At 59.7% G+C, this 22,942-nt stretch overlaps 1 protein-coding gene across 3 annotated transcripts in view; it reads right to left on the bottom strand.

Moving 5' to 3' along the window:
* The window catches only part of SPNS3 (SPNS lysolipid transporter 3, sphingosine-1-phosphate (putative)), a 29,368-nt gene extending 7,678 nt beyond the window's left edge, over nt 1-21,690 (bottom strand). The window contains exons 1-8 of one of the 3 annotated variants that reach the window (XM_072729976.1): nt 21,267-21,690; nt 18,464-18,529; nt 13,622-13,758; nt 12,975-13,126; nt 12,331-12,397; nt 11,581-11,729; nt 10,686-10,838; nt 6,850-7,039 (exon numbers count right to left, since the gene is read on the bottom strand). In XM_072729976.1, coding sequence (XP_072586077.1) covers nt 6,850-7,039; nt 10,686-10,838; nt 11,581-11,729; nt 12,331-12,397; nt 12,975-13,126; nt 13,622-13,758; nt 18,464-18,529; nt 21,267-21,447 — 1,095 coding nt within the window. In that variant the 5' untranslated portion in view covers nt 21,448-21,690. The remainder of the gene's footprint in view (nt 1-6,849; nt 7,040-10,685; nt 10,839-11,580; nt 11,730-12,330; nt 12,398-12,974; nt 13,127-13,621; nt 13,759-18,463; nt 18,530-21,266) is intronic. The other 2 variants (XM_072729977.1, XM_072729978.1) reach the window with 2 other exon arrangements.
* Between the last annotated feature and the right edge of the window lie 1,252 nt (nt 21,691-22,942).

The raw sequence follows: 22,942 nt of genomic DNA, 5'->3' as shown, positions 1-22,942 counted from the left end.
GGGGTGGACAGAGACGCAGAGCTAGGGTCTAGTTTGGGCTGGAGGGGGCCTCACAGGTCATCCAGGGTGACTGCTGTGTGAAGACAGAGGGCGATCGCATTGCAAACTTCCCTTCTCCCCAAAAGTAAAAAATAGTAAGTCAGAAAAAACGGTTTTTCAGCAAAGAACAAAACAAAACCTAATGAGATGAACATTATGTTTGGCAGCCAAGGGAAGGGCCAAACAATTCAGTACAGACCTTGGCTTGCCCTCCCCACAGCCCCACAGCCAGAGGGACATAAGCTGGGTGAGCCCCATTGGAATGGAGATCCAGTGGGATGGCTGCTGTGGAGAGATGGGGGAAAGCGGACAAGCTGAGCAGTGACCCCGTCACTGGGGCCGCTTGGGGCCAGACGGGTTCACCCTGGATCCAAGTAGACAGGGCCCTGTGTGTGCAGAGCCCTTCCTGCCCCAGGGGACCACAGGGCCCGGGGCTCCAACCAGCACTCCTCTCACCCGACCCCAACCCCAGCCAACCCTGACCCCAACCCCAACCTGACCCGGCCCCAGTGAGACCCCAGCCCCAGTGTGCAGCATCATCAAGGGCAGAACCACCCCACGGTATCAAACCCAATTCAGCACTGGACCAGAGTGGCCCACACTCCACGCTCAGGCCCAGCTCAGAGGACAGAGCAGGAATGAGAAGGGCAGAGATCGCCGGGACTCCCCTATCCACAGGCCCAGCTGATGTCTTCCCCACCCACTGGATTGGAGGCCTGAGCTGCCCACAGGCAGAGCCCCACATGGCGAGCTCCAGCAAGGAGGAACCAGCCACACACACAGTCTGCGTGACACCCATGGCTACCAGTGAGTTCAGAAGTCGTCCCACCTCATTGGGCCTTCAGATAACACCACAGACCCTGAACCAACACCGACCATGGCCTGGAGAGGCTGTGAAGTGGAAGGTCCACCAAGGCCCAGCCCAGCTCCTGACCCCAGAGGGTGAGATGGTCGTGTGTTGCCTTAAACTGCTAAGTTTGGGGATGACTTGTCATGAGATAACTCATGCCTGGGCTGCGCCATCAAATTTCAAGACTAATAACAAAATCTGTAGGTATCCAGATGGAAAAAAATGAGTCAACGGTAAGGATTTTTTTAAATATTAGGCCAACGTGGGGTGTCTGGGTGGCTCCAGTGGGTAAGTGTCTGACTCTTGCTGTTGTTTCAGGTCGTGATCTCAGGATCATGGGATCGAGTCCCACGTGGGGCTCCGGGCTCCTGCAGAGTCGGCCTCGTGCACGTACACTCACACTCGTGCACGTACACTCTCTTCCTCAAATAAATAAAATCTTTAAAAAACCAAACAAGGGGCAGCCCGGGTGGCCCAGTGGTTTAGCACGGCCTTCAGCCCAGGGCCTGATCCTAGAGACCAGAGTTTGAGTCCCACCACATCAGGCTCCCTGCATGGAGCCTGCTTCTCCCTCTGGCTGTGTCTCTGCCTCTCTCTCTCTCTCTTTGTGTGTCTCTCATGAATAAATAAATAAAATATTTAAAAACAAACAAACAAACAAACAGGGCAGCCCAGGTGACTCAGCAGTTTAGCACCACCTTCAGTCCAGGGCGTGATCTTGGAGACCCAGAATCGACTCCCGCATCTGGCTCCCTGCGTGGAGCCTGCTTCTCCCTCTACCTGTGTCTCTGCCTCTCTCTCTCTCTCTCTCATTCTCTCTCTTTCTCTCTCTCTCTCTCTCTGTATGTGTTTCTATGAATAAATAAATAAAATCTTTAAAAATTTTTTAAAAATAAAAACAAACAAACAAACATTAGGCTAACTTTACCGTCTAAGGCATGTTTGATGCCAACAGACACCAGAACAAATGCAAAGCAAGGTAAAGAAAATTAGACCACATCAGATATCTTTCAAGGGAAGAGCCGCAGAGAAGACAGGCCATGCTTTCCCCCAGGGCTTCCCCGTTGGCTGCTCCCTCCCCACTGCACCCTGACCTCAGCCCCTCAGCCGAGGCAGACGCTCCACTACATGTTTGATTGATCACATACATATTTTCACCTATTTTGTTCAGTGTTAGATCCCCAGAGCCTGAAACAGTGCCTGGTGCACGGGACACGCTCAGGAAGCATCCGATGTGGGTGTGAATGTTTCTGCTTATCACTCCCGGGACCCTCAGGGCACAGTGGGGGTTTAAGGGTGAAGACCCCCCTAGTTCCCCGCTTGTGAGGCCAGAGGCACAGGTGGGGCTAGCAAACCCTGGGGTGGCCCATAGCTGTGGGGCTTCACGGCCACGTCCCAACTCCTCCCTGTGCTGGAGCCCAGATTTTATGTTCCCGCCCAGCCACTGAGCATCTCCACCTGCTCCTTCAAGAGCCTGGGTCTCCCCTCAATTCTGAGCAGGCAGCCGCGGCTCAATTGAGAGACAGACAACGGCAGAGGGATGGCATGTGATGTTCGAGGGCATCACCTGGTGCTCTTGGGATTCTAGTCCCTGGGTGGGCATTGCACTAGGAGGAGGGCTGGGTCACGGGCAGAAGCCACGGGCAGCTCAGCCAAGGACCCAGCCCCCCACTCCCCACCCCCGCCTTTGATGGGCCCCACCCCATGCTGCCCCATTGAGCTCAGGCAGAAAAGAGATAAGGGCCTCACGAGCAAAGCAAATACTTCTGCTGCTTTATAGCACCCGGAGGCCTCACACCCGTGGCAGCGCCCCCGGCCGGGACTCAGAGCAGGAGCACGGCCTGATATGCCCCTCGGATGGCCCCAAAGCCCCCCCCAGGGGGATGGTCGGCGCTCAGCCCATCCTCCAGCCTCCGTGTCTGGGGCTCAGCCCTCAGAGCGTAGAGCTTTCTCCTCTGAAGGGCGGAGGCTCCGGGAAGGAGGCCAAGGACCCGAGTGCGAGCCAAGGCCTGCTGTGTGTGTCTGGAGCCTAATTAACAGCCGAGAAGCCCACTGAGCCTGCCAAGGAGCCCAAAAGGAGGGGGGAGATGGAGGGCTGGGTGCCGGCAGGTGGGTCTCAGGCACAGTGCCCCAGAGGGCTCCTCAGACCCCACTGCACGGCCCAGGACCCCACTGCCGGGAAACATGCCACACAGCTTGGCTCCTCCAAGAAATGTGGGGGCGGCCCCTCCTCCCTGAGCAGCATGCCCACAGCCACGAGACACCATGCTCAGCGGCAGACACGTGTGTGCATGCACATCCCACACACCTACCAGTTGCCCTGACACACACATGTACACAGTCCCGTGTGCAGAGCAGCACACACAGACACACTGCTACACTCCAGGCACTTATGGAATGAACTCGCACGTGCCTACAATCCACGCTCGGCGAGACCACATGGGGATACAGATGTGAGTACTCACTGGCACTTACGTGTGCACGCTAGTGTCTCTGGACTGGACCCCATTCGCCCCTGAATGCATGCTCACACGAGCTCACATGCCTGTGGGTCCATGCACCCTTCCTGGAAGTCGCATCTACCTCCCCCGGGCAGTGAGACACGGCGCAGGAAGAGCAAGTCCCTGGAACCTGAGAATGCGCAGAGATATAGACGGACAGACAGACGGAAGGGACGCGACCGACGCTTCCTACTATGAATACCATTCAGTTTCTCACTCTTTCTGACACTGACCCAGACGCCCCCAAACCTGATGATGGTCCCTCCTGCCCAGGCTGGTGTCTCCGTGTTCCTGCGCCTCCTCTTTCTCTCACACCCCATGTGGAATCATCTGGAAATTCCTCCAAGACACATCTGTGATCTACTCTCCGGCATCCATGCTGCAGCGCTGGCCCACCCCACCGCCCAGACCACCCCGCCAGGATAAGGGTGTCCATGTCCACAGAAGCCAGCCCGACTGCCCTAAATGGGGGCAGTATCAGAAGAATAGAGAAACTCAATAAAATCAAAGCTGGCAGCAAAATGGACAACTCCTTGGCGACACTGACCAGGAGGACAGGACAGGACCCTCGTCCCTGAAGCCAGGATGGAGGAGGCCTCATGGGGACACTAGCACCGCACACCCCGACCAGATTCCCCCACGAAGCCCAAATCCTTAGGAAGCTGCCAACCACCGCAAATGCCAGAGGAAGAAACAAGAAGTCTTCATGGATGCGTGACAAGTAGTGACCGGTCGGAACCATGGACCTTCCCGCAGAGGAGCCCAGACCCAGACGGCGCCACTGCGGATCCTGCTGCATCTGTAGGGGACTTAACACACGTCTTTCCCCAGCATGGGATAGGAAGACAGACTCGTCAGCGTGAGCCAGGGAGCGTGGCCTGGGTGCCAAGGCCAACAACTGCAAGGAAACCGCAGCCACGATTCCCCATGGACACAGGTGCCACGTCCCACACGCACCCGCAAGAACGTGAGGCCAGCGAACGATGAGCACACTGTCACCTGGACAGACCCCCGCCCGGGGCAAACCCCTCTCTCAGTAAAACCAGTCCCCATGTGCCCCGGCCCACCACCTTGTCCCCCTGTCCATCCCTCCATGGGGTCCTGATGGCTCTCCAGCGCAGTGTGCCTGCTGCTGCCCCGGGACCCATACCAGTCCTCCTCCACGGGCTCCGGGACAGCCTCCAGGTGTTCACCAACACTTCCTCCTGGGGACCCCATGGCCCGTAAATCTGCCCCACACACCCCTGATCCCTGGCACCCCCGTCCTGAGCTCCACATCACCTGAGATACTGTGAAGCGTGTCCTGCCCACCCGCTGTCTCCCTCCACCGGGCTGCAGACACTGTAGCCTCTCTCACCCACCGCTGTATCCCTGAAGTTCGAACCAGCCCCCACCCTGTGGGTGCGGGTGTTTGTGTGTTTGTTGAGTGACTGAACGGTGTGGCTTTTCACACAGCTGTCCACTCTGCATGCCGTGACCCCACGTGTCTGGCAGTGTGTCTCAGGCCAAGAGCCAAGCAAGATGGGCCCCACCCCGGGCCCCAGCTGGGTCAGAGGAGTCAGAGCATAAGTAAGGGCACAGGCAGTGGACCCTCAGCCCCAGGGCACCGCAGTCAAGAAGGGCCCCAAGGAGGGACTGGGGGGAACAGGAGGGGTGGGGGGAGAAGCCGGGGTGTGTGTCAGGATGGGGGGGCAAACAGCTGCAAAGGCCCTGGGGAGGTCCAGCAGGGGCTTCGGGTGCCTGCAGGAGGAGCTAGACTGGCCCCAGAAGCACAGGGAGCCCCCTCTGTGTGGGAAACACTGCAGTGGGTGAGGGCAGAGCCAGGCGCCCGCGGGGACACATCCTGGCATCGGTCCTGGAAGAAGGGGAGACGTGGGTGAGCCCAGGCCTGGGGCACTGGAAGATCTGTGCCCAGTGCCCATAGGACGGACAGAGCTACAGCCTGGACCTCAAGATGGAATGTTGGTTTGACCTGCGAGCTCCAGAAGCCTGGAAGGCGGGGCCTGGGGGGTCAGTGTAGCCTGACCTCAGCCTGGAGGGAGCCGCTTCCCAGCAGCAGAGGAGGGATGCATCCCAGGCCTGCCCGCTGTCCTGCCTGCCATCCTGCCCCTTGCCCCTTGCCCCGACCTGCCCCTCGCCATCGCCCCCTCACCATGTCACCCCTTGCCCCTCACCCCGTCGCAGGCCCCCAGAAGGGTTTCTCTTGCTGCTTTGCCGGCCGGGGCGCAATGTCCTTTCCAGATGAGCCATCCGGCCCTGGAGATGGGCCAGGTGGCAGAGGGGGGACAGCTGCGTGCCCAGCGCGCAGCCAAGGAGCCGCTGCCTGGAGCCAGCGGAGAGTGTGGCAGACGCAGAGCTGGCGGGGGTCGGTGCCCAGACATGGAGGGACAGGCCTCCAGGAGCACCCGCCACTGCAAGGTCAGGTCGATGCTTCCCTGCAGCCTGGATGCTGTTCCCACCGTCCTCGGCTCCCCCAGCCAGGATGTCAATGTGCATCCAGGCCTTTATTAGCGCCTACTGTATGCCACGGGGACGACAGGGTCAGGACAGCATGAAGGACACAGACTTGTGTCGGTTTCGGCGTCCCACCGTCCATGTGGCCCCCTCCAGGCCTCAGTCTTACAATCTGAGCGCAGGGTGAGATACGCTCCCCACCCCCCCCCCGCCCCGCCTGGGGCACCGTGAGGCCTCAGGAGTCATCTGTTCGCTGGGGTCTCTGTAGACGCCCCTACGCAGGCCGAACACCTGGGAGGAGCCACCGCGCCAGCCCTGCCCTCGGGCCTGAGGGAGACCTGCGGTGTCCTGAACGCCCCAATCCCCGCTGCTAGAGGGGCGCCCTAAGGCCAAAGCACAGGCGCCCGAGAAGCCCCACCCACCCCGGTGGCCGCGCAACCCCACCGTGCGCAGAGCCCAGGCCAGTACGGTGACGTCCTGCGGGAGCCTGGAGTATTCCAGAAAGGCTGGAGGAGCCGTAGCCTTGGAACCTGGCCGCAGACGAGGATTAGGGATGCGGGGCGGAAGGGGCCCCGCGGAGCGCGGGAGGCGTGTGACCCTGGCCCGGCCTGGGACGCCTGCCTCTCCTGGGTCGTCACCCTTACGGCGGCGCCCGCACCGCCCGGGACCAGCCCGGGGCCCCAGCCCTCGCCTCTAAGCCGGAAAGAACCACCCTCGGCCCCCTGAGCCCCCCGCGCCTCCGGGAACACCCGGTCCCTCGGTCTCCACCCGAAGTGCTAACCGGCTGCGTGGAGGACGCACTTCAGGGTCGCAGAGGCTCGGGCTCAAGACCCCGTTGTGTTCCTTCCCAGCTGTGCTACTCTGGGTAAGCCTCAGTTTACCCGTCTGTAAAACAGGGACGGCAAAGTCCACCTGGAAGGAGTGGTGGACATAACGTGGGGACGGGTGTGGCGTCAGCCTGCATAGACAGGGCCACCGCCGTCCCCGTAGGGACCCCGCACTTACGTAGGAGACGGTGAAGGTGGTCCGGGCCAGGAGGAGAGCCAGGTAGAGGCAGGGGGCAGCGGCCAGCAGGCTGCAGGCACACACGAGGGGCTCCGCCCGCGGGTTCACTCTCTTGAACCGCCTCGAGGCCTCTGCCCCCAGGACCACCCCAATGATGCCGGTTACCACGGTGAGGATCCCGAAAATCAGGCTGATGTGGGAGACAAGAGGGTGCAGCAGTCAGTGCGGGGCTCAGCTCTGCCTTCCTTGTGACCTCACTCCTGGGTCCTCAGGGCCCCGGAACCCCCTGCTTGCCACCCTGTCTTGCCCACTGTGGGGATGGCCCTGGCTGTGGGGGTGACCAGCCCAGCTAGCCTCAGCTCCAGGGACTCTCCCACACTTAGTGTCCCACAGCCCCACAGAAATCTTAACCATCGCACTGCACCCAGACCTGCTCACCTCCTCATCCCCCTCACTCACAGGATCGTGGGCAAGTGAACCTCTGGTCACTGAACCCCCACCCCACACCTGGCCGTCACCTGGCCACCTGGCCCTGTGGTTTCCCTCGGCCCTGCATGCCCCTCAGGTGCCCCATCCTCATGCTGCTTTTCCCTCCTGCCCCTGCCCCTGCCCTACCCTGCCCCTGCCCCTGCTCCTGCCCCTGACTCTGCTCCTGACCCAGCCCCTGCCCCTGCCCCTGCACCCTGCCCCTGCCCTGGCCTTGCCCTGCCCTTGACCTTGCCCCCTGCTCTATCCCCACCCCTACCTCCGCCCCCAGGGAAGGCTGTCTGTCCAGAACAAGACCTAGACAGGCCCCCAGAGGCTGCGTTCTCCAGTACAGACCTGAGCATGCCGCTGCCCAACCCCCACCTGGACGCTGCAGCAGCCCTTGGGCCCCCACTTTGGCATCCATCTAAAGGGCTCAGAGGGACACTGACGGCAGCCAGCATGAAGCCCCAAGTAGCCAGGGCCTCGCCCACCCCGGGCAGCCCCTGCATGATTCAGGCAAGCCCCCTGCCAGCACCGAGGACCAAACCTGCCACCCCCGTGACGTCCATTCCCCCCGCCCCCAGTTTATAGGGGAGAACGTAGGCCCAGAGAGGGCAGGAACCTGCTGCAGGTCCTGCAGCACCTCACTGGCACAGCCCGGCCTCCTAGCCCCTGCCTACCTGGGTACTCCAGGAACCACCCCCACACACAGCGTTGCAGACTGTGCAAGGCTCCGGCTCAGCCTACCATGGGTCCTGGATGAATGCTTCCTGCCCTGGAGCCCTGGCAGGCCCCGAGACCCCTGTGACCCTTAGGGCTGGTTGTTCAGACAGGGCCACTGCACTGGCCCCTGAGCAGGAGATGTGGCCAGAGGATGGATCCGGCCACCCAGCCACGCAGCTTGCAAGGCCTTCCCAGAATCCGACTCTCAGAGCCAAGATGATCTATGCTGATCCTCTGCACACCAGACCTGGCAGGCATCTGTCCACCTCCTACTTACGTGCCCCAAGGGGTGGGAAGCTCACTACTGCCTGCGCAGCCCCTTCTGTGTGGGCCAGCTCTGGTGTCAGAGGTTCTTCCAGGGGCTGTGCTGGGATCCTGGGTCCTGGAGCTTCCTGCCCTTGCCGCATCCTCGCCCTGGGGCTCACCCCAACCATGGAGGGTGTGTTAATAGCCAAGGTGGGTATATAACACCAATGCCAGGACCTCCCTCCTACCCTGTGGCAGGCTGAACACCCCCCCCCCCCCCAGGATGTGCATGTCCTAATCTCCAGCACCTGGGACTGCTCCCTGGATGGCGAACTTTTTTTTTTTGTTTAAGATTTTATTTATTTATTCAGGAGAGAGACAGAGAGAGAGAGAGAGAGAGAGAGAGAGAGAGAGGCAGAGACACAGGCAGAGGAAGAAGCAGGCTCCATGCAGGTAGCCTGACATGGGACTCCATCCTGGGTCTCCAAGATCAGGCCCTGGGCTGAAGGCAGCGCTAAACCACTGAGCCATTCGGGCTGCCCTTTTTTTTTTTCTTTAAAAGATTTTATTTATTTATTCATGAGACACACACACACACACACAGGGATAGCAGACTTTGTACACATGATTGCGTTCAGGGTCCTGAGGCTGGAGAGGCCCCACTTGCAACCACCATGTCCTGGGAAGAGGGAAACAGAAGGAGGCACCAGAGAACGAGGCAGCTGACCATGGACACAGCCACAAGCCAAGGAGCAGTGGCAGCCCTGAGGGGAAGGGGCAGGAGAGACGGTCCCCAGAGCCTGGATGGGCGCGCAGCCTCCGGGCCCCTGAGAATACTTGTGTCGCTGTGAGTTCCACGTCTGTGCTGCCTGCCACCCGGGTTCCGTGGAGGAGCTAAGTGGAGCTTCCAGGCTGCTGTGGTTCTGCAGGGCCTCCAGGGCTCTGTCTCACTGGGAGCCCTGGCCAGCAGCACAGCCCCATCAGAGGCACTCCTTCATGCCTTCCCGGCGCCTCCCCTGAGCACCTGCTATATACCAGAGGCTGCTCCCAGCTCTCCTCGGGGTGTCCACATGCACCAGCCATTGTAGGTGGCCCTGGACACACCAGGACGTGGTGTCAGGAGTCAGATGGTTTTGAGTCTGGCTCTGCCACTGGCACAGCTCAGGGACCCTTGCTCATCCTCCTTCTCCTCGTGGGTAATGCAGGAATAATGGAGTTTGTTATCCTAAAACCTCAGAGGGGCGTTCAGGTCAAACGCTCTTTGTGGGGCCTGAACTCGCATTAATGTTTCAGAAGTGATGATGGGAAGAGGGAAGGGGCTGCAGGCAGAAGGCCCAGTTCAGGCCAAGGCACAGATGAGTAAGAGGCCATGGGCCACTCCGGAAATCACATGAGGGCTCTCTCTGGGCCAGGGAGAAGGAGGTGGACACCGGTGGATGTAGATGGACTCAGGTGGATGCATGGATGCAGGTGAATGCTGGTAGAAGCAGGTGGACACAGGTGGATGCAGGTGGACACAGGTGGACACAGGTGGACACAGGTGGACACAGGTGGATGCACAGATGCAGATAGATGCAGGTGGACACAGGTGGATCCATGGGTGCAGGTGGGTGAAGGTGGATCCAGGCGGACAGACAAAGGTGGATGCATGAATGCAGGTGGATGCAGGTGGAAGTAGGTGGACACAGGTAGGTGTAGGTGGACACGGATGCAGGTGGACACAGGTGAATGCAGGTGGACAAAGGTGGATGTAGGTAGATGCAAGTGAATGCAGGTGGAAGCAGATGGATGCAGGTGGACACAGGCACCTGTGGCGGCACAGACCATGATGCTGAGCCACAGGGCAGGGCAGGAGCCCCGGGGGACCGAGGAGTGAGGTGGAGATAAGGAGGCTGGAGGGTGTGACAGGGTCGGGGTGCAAGGGTGTGGGGCCTGAGCACAGTGCAGGAAGAGGTGGGAGTGGGAGCATGTCACCTTCTGTGAGGCTCTCTCTCCCTCCCCAACATCTTGGCAGCTTCCCCAGGGCTCCTGGCCCCACAGAAGGCAGAGAACATGTGAGGGCACGTGCAAAAGGCTGAGCCCTGGAAGGAAGAAACATCCCAGAGCCTCGATATAAAATGTAGAACGGGCTGACCTCACACTGCAGGTCCCATCACCCCATAGGCCCCACGAGGCCTCGCTCCTCTCCTGGGCACCTTCTGGACCCCCACAGCAGCCCAGGTGCAGGAGGCCTGGGGCCCAGCGGCAGGAGGATGCTTGCCTATGGCCACCCAGATCCCAGGAGCTCAGCCAGAGCCGGAACCCCAGTCCTGGGTTCTTCAGAGACACAGAGCTGTGGGGCTCAGAGCCACCTAGGACCTGACCTGGGCCCAGGGCCCAGGCACCCACAGGCCCCTCACCTGTCCTGGTTGCTGCACGGGTCCGTTATGCAGGGGAGCTGCAGTCCATGCACCACACGGGCTTCGAACAAGAACTTGGGAACCCAGAAGCTGAGAGCTCCAGTCACAAAGGCCATGGCAGTCACCCCCAGGGTGGACCACACGAAACTCCAGCTGCAAGAGGTGCCCAGCTGAGACCCCTGGCAAAGGGCTGGGGCTGCAGGCCCATGGGCTCCCCCCCGCCCCCACTGCTGGACCCTGGCCACTTGGGTGCTCAGGTGCTTGGCAGGCTCAGGTCCCAATCCTCCCCGACGGCCCCCCCCCACTGGGCCTCCCCCCTCCTCACTGCAGGGCCAGCTCTCCCCATCCCAGAGGGCCTGACACCAGCAGCACAGGCTCCGGGAAGCTGCCCCGCTGCCCTGCTTCCTCCAGGCACCCTCCAGGGTCCAGGGTCGCATGGCTCCATGTTACATTGTGCTGGGTCCTGCCCGCGCCCCATGTTCCCATTAATCATGAGGTCTGGGAGTGCACGGACCACCCCCAGCCCATGCCTGGAACAGGATGGATATGCTCCCTGAAGCTGGCAGAGGTGACTGATTAACTCCCAGCATCCTCCCGGCAGCCCTGAGAGGATTACATCCATTGAATACATGAGGGGAACAAGGTTCCAAGTCTCAGGTCACTCGGGGATAAGGCAGAGTCAGTGCCGCACTGCCTCCCCCTCCCTCCCCTGCCGCCCCTGTGCTGTCACAGGGTGAGGGCGGAGCACCTATGTGGGTGAGGGGGAGCTCAGGGGAGGAAGACCCTGAACACTGGGGCAGTCAGGAGGGGTTCCTTGGAGGTGGGGGAGGCAGGTCAGTGGTGCTGGGGCTCACGGGGTTCTTGCGGGGCGGGGGGGTGGGGGGAGGACACTCACTTTGTCCCCAGGTACCTGACATCTTCACACCAGCTGCTCCTCCCGGCCCCCATGGCCGCCTCCTCCTGCTTGTCAGCAGCTCCCCGGGGTGGGTCTGGAACCAGTGTCAGGAGCAGGATCAAGCCTGTGACTTCCAGGCACGGCATGACCTGGGCATGGGGGGTGGGAGGATGGGGGAGGCTCAGGCCACACTGCAGGCCTGTGACTGGGGAGACCTGCGGGCCTGGGGTGGGGCAGGGGGCTCCTTTCTGGGCTGCAGATATCAGAGAGCTTGACCTAGCCTCACCCAGGGGGTTCAGCTCCTCTGAGGAGCAGGGTCCCCTGGGGACTTCCGTTAACATGTCCGGTGGGCACTACTCCTTGGGGCCCGCAGGCTGGCAGCTAAGGACCAGAGCCTGAAGTAGCCGCTCAGCACATCCACCCGTGGGGCCAGTTCTGCCCTGGGATGTTCTCAGCCCCAGCCACTCCCCTAGATTCCAGAGGAAGCGCATGCTCCCCCGCCCCGCCCCAGGTTACAAGCCACTTGCTGGAGCTCCCCCCCCCCCCCCCCCCCCCCCCCCCCCCGGGGCCCGAGGCCAGCCTCTGACCAGGGACGCGACCTCCACGGCTCATGTTCTGCTGGGTTTCTGAAGCTGCCAATGCCTGACCACCCCCCCGTGGCGCCAGCTGCCCTGCCAAGTGGCTAAGGTCACCGGAGGCTGGAAAGCCCCTGCTGGCCCCGGCTATGGGGGGGCGGGAGGCTGGACTCACTCGGAAGGTCCAACGCCAGTCCCCAGTCAGCTGCAACACGGCCGACCCCAGCACATAGCCCAGGCCACTGCAACAGAGGGGCACGGGGCACAGTCAGTGGTGGTGGGGGGGCACGCCCAAGGTTATGGGGCCCAGCCCATGCCGGGACACCCCCCCCCAGGACCCGACTCTTTGCTGCTCACAGTCCCATCACGGGAAAAGTGAGCCACGTGAGGCCCAGATGTCCACTGCCCTCGGTCAAGTCATTGGTGACCTTTGGCTGTGGGCCCACCAGCACTGCCCGCTGCCGCCCTCTGTGAGGACCCAGGGCCCCGGGTCTGAGTCAGGCGGTTCCAGGAAGCCTGGATCAGAGTCAGGGGCCAGGCTCTAAACCCCACGCTGATCCACCCGCCTGCCCCCTGGCCGCCTGGCCCTCCGCACACATGTCCCCGCACAGCCCTTCTCAAGGGTCCTCAGGTAGAGGGAGCACCCTGACACAGCCATTGGCTGGTGTCCTCCCCCACCCTTACAGAGAAGGAAACTGAGGCCCAGAGAGCCCAAGGGGGGTGCTGAGGAAGGAGGAGGGCTGGGATTCTAGTCCTATCCCCTGGCTCCTTTGGCCCTCAGGTCTACCAGCTGAGGACATGGGTTCTGGGGATACCAACCTTCCAACAGGGATAAAGATGTAGAAGATGGCCAGCACCCGGGTCCGCTGGTCCCTCACAAAGAGGTCTCCGAGGACGGTGGGCGCGATGGTGGAGTAGCTGGCAGAGCCCATGCCCACCACTCCCCGGGACAGGAAGAAGAGCCAGGAATGCTGGGTACACAGGCACATGACCCCAGTGAGTCCCGAGGTCACCCAGGGGGCAAGGACAGGAGGTTGTGTCAGAGGCTGAGCTCCGGATGACACATGCCCCCAGGGGACGAGGTGGGGTCAGGACTAAGGACCCCTGGCCATCCCCCCAGGCCAGGTCCCTGACATCACAAGGGTGCCCCCTGCTGGTGCCACAGCCACCGCCAGCCCCAGGCCCAGGGTAGCCCCCTTCCTGGGCCTCTCACCTCTGCCAGCCAGGCCAGCTCCTCCAGAGAGTGGAGGTCACCCCCAAGCCCCCCAGGAAGCCACGGGGGTGCAGGAGAGGAAGGTTCCCGATGAGAGCATTTAGGGGGTCCTCTCGGGGCCCTGGAAGGCACCCCTGCAGCCTGCCTGGAGCCCCGAGGGGATGGAGGCCGGCCATGCACCTTCCCCAGGGAGCCAGCAGGGCAGGGGGTGGGGGCAGGTCCCTGGAGGCCTTGCAGGGGTGAGGGCACCTACCTGGGGGGAGATGAAGGAGCCGGAGAGGCCTGCACCTGACCAGAGCAGGATCCCAAAACTCAGCGTGGCTTTGCGGCTGTGCCGGTCACCCAGATAGCCAAACACAGGTGCGGACAGCAGCAGGCAGCAGATGAAGACTGGAGGGGACAGGCAAGACCACATGCATTCCCTGCCCAGGTGGGTGGACAGGCAGCCTGTAGCCCATAACACAGGATGGTCCAAAGGGGACAGGATGGGCTCCAAAGCCATAGGCTGGCACCCGGCGGTGGGTGGAAGCCAGGCGGAGATCGGGTAAGGTGACCCCCCCATGCCCCTAACACATAACCCAATGCCCAGAATCAGGGGGACTGGGGAGGGGACTGGGGGTCTGGGCTTGCTCATGTGCCCCCTGGACCTGCGAACTCCACCCCTCTGAGCCTCCCCTGGCTTGTCTGGGAGGCTGTGATGCAGAAGTGAAGGTGGAGCCCAGCCTGGGGCTGTGCGTGGGGTAGAGTGTGGCGCCGACAGTGGGGCAAAACATGTGGTAGAGCATGGGGCAGGCCATGGGGTCGTGCATGGAGCCATGCGTGGAGCAAAGTGTGGGGCCGAGCGTGGGCCCGCTCATGGGGCAGAGCATGGAGTAGAGCATGGCAGCCCATGGGGCCGCGCATGAGGCCCGGCATAGGGCAGGGCCTGGGGCAGAGTGAGGGGCAGCCCATGGGGTCGAACAGGCGGCCGCGCAGGGGCCCTGTCTTCACAGAACGTGTCCCTCCCCACTCCCGGCCCGGGCTGGTCTGGTTTTGCCGTCACGTCCCTGCTGGGGGCAGAGGGAGGTGGGACGCGGCCCAGCAGGATTTAGAGAGAGGGGATTGGTTCTTCCAAGTAGGTAGAACCTTCCTCCGGCACTGTCAGATGTGTCTCCCGTTTGTACAGTGAGCCCTCGGAAGTGGCGGCTGGATTAAGGAAAACGTCCGCGACCCCGTAGGGACAACAGAGCTGCATGTTAGTGCGCGACTCTGCCCCACGCACCAGGCCCGCGGCTCCGGTTCCTCCCCGGAGAGCATCCACGCCCGCGGCAGGTGGAGGGAGGCGGCCCGGACCCGCCTCCAGCAGAGACCCCGCCCCACGCCAGTGTCCATTCGCTGGGCGACGATGATGGACACTGCCTGAGCCTATGGGCGCCCAGACTCCTCCCATCTCGGGCCCCAGCCCCGCCCCCTCCAGTATTGGGCTGAGCCACATGCGGTGGCAGAAATTAGGCCAGTTTTGACCTACAAAACACTGGCAATTTAATATGGTTCGACCTAATACTCCGCAGAGAATGGTCTTTGGTGTCAGCGGCATTTAGAATTTTAATAGCTACCGCCTAAGTAGGCCTCGAGAAGGCTGTGCCCATTTACACTTGCGCAGAGGTACGTGCCAGCTGCCTTGCTGACATTTGATATGATCAATCATATTATTTTTGTTCACTTAACGGCTGGACAGCAGACGGTGTCTCGCTGATGTTTTAATCTGCATCGCCCTTATGTCCAGCGAGGCTGAGCAGAAGTTCCTGTTCTCACATCCTCTGACCATTTTCTGTGGGGCCCCTTGTTTGCAAATCGTTTCTCACGGTCCCTTATATTTGTTTTAAGGATTTAAAAATGTAAATCCTGGAACTGAACTCCCTGGGCTCACATCCTGACCCAAAGACTGCCTGGCTGCGTGACCCTGGGGCAAATTCCTTAACTCTTCTGTTCCCCTTAAATCGATGATATCATAAGATAGTAACTGTGTTTCCCACAGAAGGTTATGGAGAAGACAAATGAAATAAAGCATATAAAAGGCAGGGACTAGCTTTATGTAAATGCTTAAATGTAATCCATAGATGTTACTAACTGCATTTAGAGTTTCAAGCACGTTCATACACAATGTGCTCTAAATGTATCAATCTTCCTCTGGTAGGGGACTGTTTCTTGTCTTTTTTTTTTTTTTTTTTTTTTTTAGATTTTATTTATTTATTCATGAGAGACACAGAGAGAGGCAGAGACACAGGGAGAGGAAGAAGCAGGCTCCCAGCGGGGAGCCCGATGTGGGACTCAATCTCAGGACCCCAGGGTCACGACCTGAGCCGAAGGCAGACGCTTGACCACTGAGCCACCCAGGCGCCCCGTCTTATCTTCTTAACACATATCCTCTACACCCAAAGGTCATAAAAATATTTCCCTAAATCTTCTAATACTTTTATGAGATTTGGGGCAGGGATTCTTTATAGGATGGAAACAACTTAGCCCTCAGACGCCCTGAGATGGAGAAACCTACCCCCAAGGAGAAGGCACACACATGCACATGCACTCCTTTGCTCCCGGCAGCTCCAGATTCAGAGGACATCTGTGACACAGTGGGAGGAAGGAAGGAGCAGCAGGTGCAGAGAGGACTCTACAGATAGCTGTGTGACCTTCAGCAAGCCCAGAGCCTCTCTGTGCCTCAAGTGTGTCATGGGTTAAACCGGAACAAGAGTGATCCCTGCCCCGAGAGGTTGTTGTGAAGAGTAAAGGAGTGATTACAGAGCACCTGAGACAGTGTCTGGCACATGGTAAAGGCCACATCAGTGTTGGTTTTAAATATTATCCATCAACGGACCGACTGTGGCACCTCCCTGTCCCATTGGAAGGAGGGTTCTGACCACAGCTAACCCTGCACTCTGCCCCACTCTAAACTTAGCCAAGCCCTTCCCTGTGGGCAAACTGCTGGGTCTTAGGGCCATGGCACAGTGACCCAGGAAGGTGAAGCCTCTCCCGAGGTCATCGACACTGGGCAGAGCCGGGTCACCAGGCCTCCAACTGTCCCCCACACTGTCCACACTCCCCTCTGGCCTGTCCACACCAGGCCCCCACACTGTCCACACTCCCCTCTGGGCAGCTTCACAGCATCCATTCTCCCTTCGCCCACTCCACACCCAGCCACACACACGCACACGCTGCTCCCTCCACGACATTTCATTTCCGGGGGCCTTGCAGCAATGATGCAGCTGAGGTGGGAACTGGGGAAGGGGGACCATGACTCAACCACCGTTATCTGTTGGTGGAGATTGGATGGTCAGCACCCACTGCTGGCCTCAGCTCTGAGACAAGAGCAGTTGGGAAAGACCTGTGGTCATTTGGTGCTTTAAGAAGGAAGATTATGGAACTATGTCACCCTTCCCGTGTTTTCAGTCGACATTTAAAAGGTTTTCATCTTGGGGATCCCTGGGTAGCTCAGTGGTTTAGTGCCTGCCTCTGCCTCACATCGTGATCCTGGGGTCCTGGGATCGAGTCCCGCATCAGGCTCCCTGTGTCTCTGCCTCTCTCTCTCTCTCTCTGTGTGTGTGTCTCTCATGAATAAATAAAATATTTAAAGAAAAAATTTTTTAAAAAGTTTTATCCTACGTTTAAATAGTTGCAAAGGATGCAATTTCCATCATTATTGTATTTTTTCTAACTATAGTTTCATCCACATCCTTGGGGCTCCAGATCACATTCACTCCATTTATGGAAATGTCTCTAATGAGCAAAACCAGTCCTTATTTGCCAAATCAATCCAACAAATCAGACCGATCACCGGGAAGAAAGATGTTAAAAAGCTGAGATCGGGTTTTTTTTGTTTTGTTTTGTTTTGTTTTTACTTGAAATAAACCTCTTGACACCCACCCCTGAGACAACATCTCATTTCTGAATTCCAACTCATAGATAAATAGTGGACTGTCACAGCAGCAGGACAGCCCGATAAGGCCTGGCCCGTTGCGGAGGGTTTGCGGCCCGGAGGAAACACCCCTTGGGTTTCTATGGACTGTCTCTGCCTGGCTCCCCTGCAGACACCAAGCATCCGCGAGGGATCCCCTCTGTCTGGCTCCCCTCTGTCTGGCGCCTGGGCTTTCACGCCCAGGGCAGGGCAGCAAAGAAGGGGAGGTGGGAAGAACTAAAGGCTTTTTCCCAGGCAGGTCCCTTTTAAAAAAGAAAATGCAGGGGATCCCTGGGTGGCTCAGCGGTTTAGCGGCTGCCTTCGGACCAGGGCATGATCCTGGAGTCGCGGGATCTAGTCCCACATTGGGCTCCCTGCATGGAGCCTGCTTCTCCCTCTGCCCCTCTGCCCCTCTCTCTTTCTCTGTGTCTCTTATGAATAAATAAATAAAATCTTTAAAAAAAAATAAGAAAGAAAACGCAGGCTGGAGTGTGTGTAAGTGGACTCCCTCAGAACTCTGCTCAAGTGGCTTCTAGAATGTTGTTTGTTTCCCCAGGCCCCGCCCCCCCCCCCCCCCCAGGATAAGAGGCTCCTTCCGAGGTGCTGGGGGTAGCAGACTGTTGGGGAGACCCGCACAGAGGACCTGCCCACATGCTCAGTACACGTGGGTGTGCACAGGTGTGTGCATGACCTCGGGGCAGGAGGGATGGCTGATCTCCACCCCGCTGGACTGTAGGCCCCAGGGTCCCAACCCCGTGTGAACCCATGTGGGAAGTACAGGTCTGTCTATGTTCTGGGGGCCAGGTTTTTCAGGTCAGGGCTTCTTGGCCCCTGCCAGCCACAGGTGCCAGCTGAGCTGAGCAGGGATGAGTGGCCCCCTCCAGCCCCGCTGCCATGATCTGAGGCTCAGAAGCTTCTCCCAGCCCCATGGCCCCTGCTTCTGCCACAGCATCTACACTCCAACCCAAGGGGCCTGCCCAGGGCTGAGCTCTCCCCTCCTCTGACCCCCAGCGGCCCTCACCCCCGACAGCACATGCCCTCCGTGCCCCTCCTCCATGCCAGGGGATGCACCTGGCCCCCGGCCCCAGCAGCCCCAACTGGACATGGAGCGGGACCCCAGCATGAGCCTGGGCCCCAGCTCCAGGGTGAGGAGTCTCTCCTTACCCGTTTGAAGCAAACCGGCATTGCTATCACTGATGTGAAAAAAGTTCTGTACATCCAGCAGCACGCCTGCGGACAGACAGACAGCACTCAGGAGATGGGAGGTAGCCTCCTGGGGCTCTAAGAGCAGCTGCCCCCCATTTGGGACAGGGTCCCGCTGACCAGCACAGGGTGTGCCTCTGGGGCCCACATTCTCTACCCCCCCCTACTCTCACACGGGGAGCCTGCACACAGACACTGGGACACATCAACACACACAGACACACAGACCCCAGAGGCCCAAACATGTGCCCACCGTCCTGGACAGGCATCACCCCAGGACCTGCGGATCCACAGACATGTACACAGATGGGCCTGCCCAGGGAAGTAGCATCACAGAGGCACAAATACACCCTCCTGCGAGAGCCCCCATGCCACAGCCTTGCCTGCGTATGCACACAAGCCAGGCTCCTGCTCACACCATCACCAGAGCAATATAGTGTGCAGAGCTGCATAATGTGCAGCTCACTCAGACTAGGGTGTTAGTGGAGGTCCCTGGGACAATGCAACACAGCAGCACAGCTCAGAGACACACTCCAGACATTCATGGGTGGATGTTCATGGACTCACAAAGATGTACGTGCCCTGGGCTGCACATGTGCACACAGGCGTGCTCTTCCAGGGTCTTCCACACAGACACCATGGTGCCCACAGGGGCTGCAGAGACAGGTCCCCTGGGGTTCAGCCCCAGCCTCGCCTCTCTGAGGGTGGCAGGCTCTTGCTCTACACCAGCTGGGCCTCCAAAGTCCCCCCAGGATCTTCCCAGGCCATAGGCCAAGGCAGCAGGCACTCAGCCTAACACACAGAGGACACAGGTCCAGACACCTGACTCTGCTCCCCAAAGTCCCCCCAGTCCCTGGCAGCACTTCAGAAAGGGTTAGTCAGAGTGAGGCACCTGCTTATCTGCACTGTGGGGCTCAGACCCTGTCATTAAGAGCAGAAGCAACTGTTAAATTATGAGCGAGCAGAGGGCCTCTGAGCTGGGCCCTAGGGTTGTCCCCCTGGGTGGCAGGGACTGTCTGCATTCCCCAACACAAATGAGGAAGCAGAGGCTCCAGCCATACCCACAGGCGTGCTGCTGGGATTGGGGAAACAGGACGGGGGTCCCAGCTTGAGGCAGCCCCCCCCAGCACAGGGGACCTGGGGACATCACAGAGGGGAAGAAGCCCCCACAGACACACCTCAGAGACCCACCAGCAGGCCAGGATTGGCCAGGGAATCTGAGAGGCAAAGGAAGAGATTTTTGTTCAGGCGTTTGCTTTGGGCCTGAATGCACAGCATCCAGCAGCCTGTGGGGCTTTCCATCCCTTTTCACGTTTCTAATGACACGAATAAGACCCATTTGCTGTAGAGAAAAGAAATAAACATAAGCAAAGTAAAGAGCTCCACAGAAATCCTGTAGGCTCACAGGCATCTTCCCTCCTTGGGAGGGAGGACTGGTCGGGTGCTCCCTGTGCCCAGGCTTCCCCTTGCCCCTGGAGCCGGCCTCCTCCGGCCTCCTCTGGCCCCCTTCTCCCCAGAGCACTCTAGCCGCTCTGCAAACTGTCTGCCTCCTGCAGCCCCAGGTGCTCGCACATCTCCAGCCTCGTTCATCCAAGCGAGCACCCTTGGTCTGGCTTTCCCCTGGGGCGAGGAAGTCCCAACAGGAGAGGGCCTCCTGGACCTGCTTGCCCGGCCTCTGTACTGCTTCTCCCTGGGCCCGGGCCTGGTTCGCTGTCTCATCCTGCTTATACTGACTGTGGTCCCCACCCCAGAAACACTGTGTGTGGCTCCCGTTGTCTCAACAGAGAGCCCAGGCCTCAGCCCAGCAGCCACAAAGCCTGGGGTCCACCCCAGAGACCCCTGCTCTCTGCCCACTGGTCACCTCTGTCCGGAGCCCACACTTCCACCCGTGCCCCTGGGCCTGCACGGAGCCCTCACCCTGAGCCCTCCCCTCACTCCGCCTCCCACCTTCTACACCCAACCCCTGCACCCCTGTTCCGAGTTCCTCCAGAACCTCAGCCACCGTCCTGGGGCTGCCCGGCTAGCATCCAGCCCACTCCGTCCTGTGGCAGAATGTTCCTGGGTCCCCGCGAGCCACCAGGTTGGACTCGAGGCCACAGCTCTGAATCACGGGGGTCCTGCCCCAGGGCTGCTGCACATGCCTGCAGACCCCCCCAGGCCAGCCTGCGCTCCCCTCTGCCCCACCAGCCAGGCATTCCCGAGCTCAGGAAACTGCAGACCAACAAACACCTCCCCACCCACCCCCGCCCCCCGTCTCCAGGCCCACAGGTCACGTTTGTTCAGTCGACCCCGAATGAATCAGCAATGAAGAGAGGGGAGAGTTAAATCTTGAATGAATGAATGAATGAGTTAGTGAATGTGTGAGTAACAAGAATGGGGCACGTTGAGCCCTGGGCCTCCAGGAAGGAAGTCAGAATGTGCAAGGCTTTGCACACAGCACTGCCCCAGAAGCACCCGGCGAGCTATTTCTGGGCCAGGCCACCCTGCACGCCATGCCTCATACAGCCGGGCTCGCAGAGCTCCAGCCGCCCCCCCCCACACCAAGTGCCCACACCTGCCTGCTCCTGCGGCTGGGGGGGCCCTGGGGGCTGGCTGGAGAACTCCACCTCCCTCTGCAGGGCTTGGCTGGAACTCCCCCAGGGGTGAGAAGATGGTTTGCAGGACGGAGGCCGCCATCCAGGGTATGCTGTGTGCACACGGGGCTGGTGGCAGCAGGACGGCCCGTGAGGGGAACAGGTGCTTCCCCGGTGCATCCCCTCCTCACCTGCGACGATGAACCAGTTCATGTAGTTCAGCAGGTTGATGTAGCAGAGCACAGCAGCAGCCACGCATGCCCTCCAGCGGGGCAGGTTCCAAGGGGTGGATGCGGTGGGAGGGGGACACTGACCTGGCCCCGAGCCCCCCGAGGGCCCACCCGGCCCTGGCTCCCCGCACTCTGTTGACATGCCCCAGCCTCGCAGCCCAAGCTCCTGTCCCGGGACAGAGGCACATCGGCTCTGCACCGAGTCATTTCCTGTGGGCTCTCCACCTCCCGACCTCACAGTGGTGGCCCTCACTGCTGAGTGTCTTCTTGCAGGTTCCTCTGCGCCAACTGCAGGCTGGCTGCCGAGGTTGCACCACCCCAGGCTCTGGAGCCCACGGGGGGCCCTCTCTGGGTGACCGGACACAAGGGGCCCCTGGACCTCGCCTGCGGCTTCCTCAGTGGCTGCTGTAAGGAAGAGAAGCTTCGGGGGACAGGAAATGAGCTGCGTGTCTCCACGAGAGGGTCTGGCCGCCCACACAAGAGGCAGGCTGTGGGTGCAGGATGTGAGGCCAGTCAGATCGGGAAGGCTGGGTGCCGGCAGCAAGGGCAGCACCTGCTCGGTCTGGCGCCCCACCTGGGGAGCTGCGGAGGTGGAAGGGTTGCCCACAGGAGGACTCGGATCCAAAATCCAGGGGCTGATCTTGATGAGGGGCAAGATACTGGCCTGGTCTCAAAGCATCTGCTGACAGAATGTTTACTGGCAGTGGCATTGGGGGCAGTAACCACACAGTAGAGCAATCGGGCAATGTCTAGACCAAGGATTAAAATAAACCAGCAAGGGCAGCAGGTGTTGTACGTCCTCCCGAGGCTCTGAGCTGGCCACATGTCACCTAGGCAGGGTTCCAGTCAGAGATGCACCACCCAGATATGATAGAAAACATCAGACACACCCAAATTGAGAGATGTTATTTTTTTTTATGATTTTATGTATTTATTTGGCGGGGGTGGGGGGTGGAGAGCACCAGCAGGGGGTGGAGGGGATCTCTACACTGAGCAGAGCTTGATCCCAAGACCCTGAGATCATGACTTGAGCTGAAATCAAGAGTCGGAGGTTTCACCTACTAAAACCACCCAGATACCCCTTCAAGAAACTGTATTATTCAGAAATATCAAAGTCCTTTTTTTAAAAAAAATTTTTTTATTTTTTATTTATTTATGATAGTCACACACAGAGAGAGAGAGAGAGGCAGAGACACAGGCAGAGGGAGAAGCAGGCTCCATGCACCAGGAGCCCAATGTGGGATTTGATCCCGGGTCTCCAGGATCGTGTCCTGGGCCAAAGGCAGGCGCTAAACCACTGCGCCACCCAGGGATCCCAGAAATATCAAAGTCCTAAAAGACTAAGGAAGACCCAGGGATTGTTTCAGAGATGGAAGAGCTGTGATTCTTTAGCTCAATGTGGGCCGCAGACCGGATCGCGAGCTAGAGGGAAACACGTGTTACTAGATCAACTGGTGAGGTTGGAATGCGGACGGTAGACCTGGAAGACTGAGGTTGATGACAGTAACGCGGCTGCGTAGATGAAGCCCTCATACTGAAATATTTAAGGGTCACGGGTCATCGTATTTGCATCTGACCCTCAAGTAGTTCAGGGGAGAAAAAACTAGAGACAGTACAAGAGCAAATGGGGCAAGACA

The sequence above is a fragment of the Vulpes vulpes genome, chromosome 12 (assembly GCF_048418805.1).
Source record: "Vulpes vulpes isolate BD-2025 chromosome 12, VulVul3, whole genome shotgun sequence".
NCBI lineage: Eukaryota > Metazoa > Chordata > Mammalia > Carnivora > Canidae > Vulpes > Vulpes vulpes.
The sequence above is the reverse complement of the archived record's forward strand: the minus strand, read 5'-3'. Positions and strand labels throughout refer to the sequence as shown.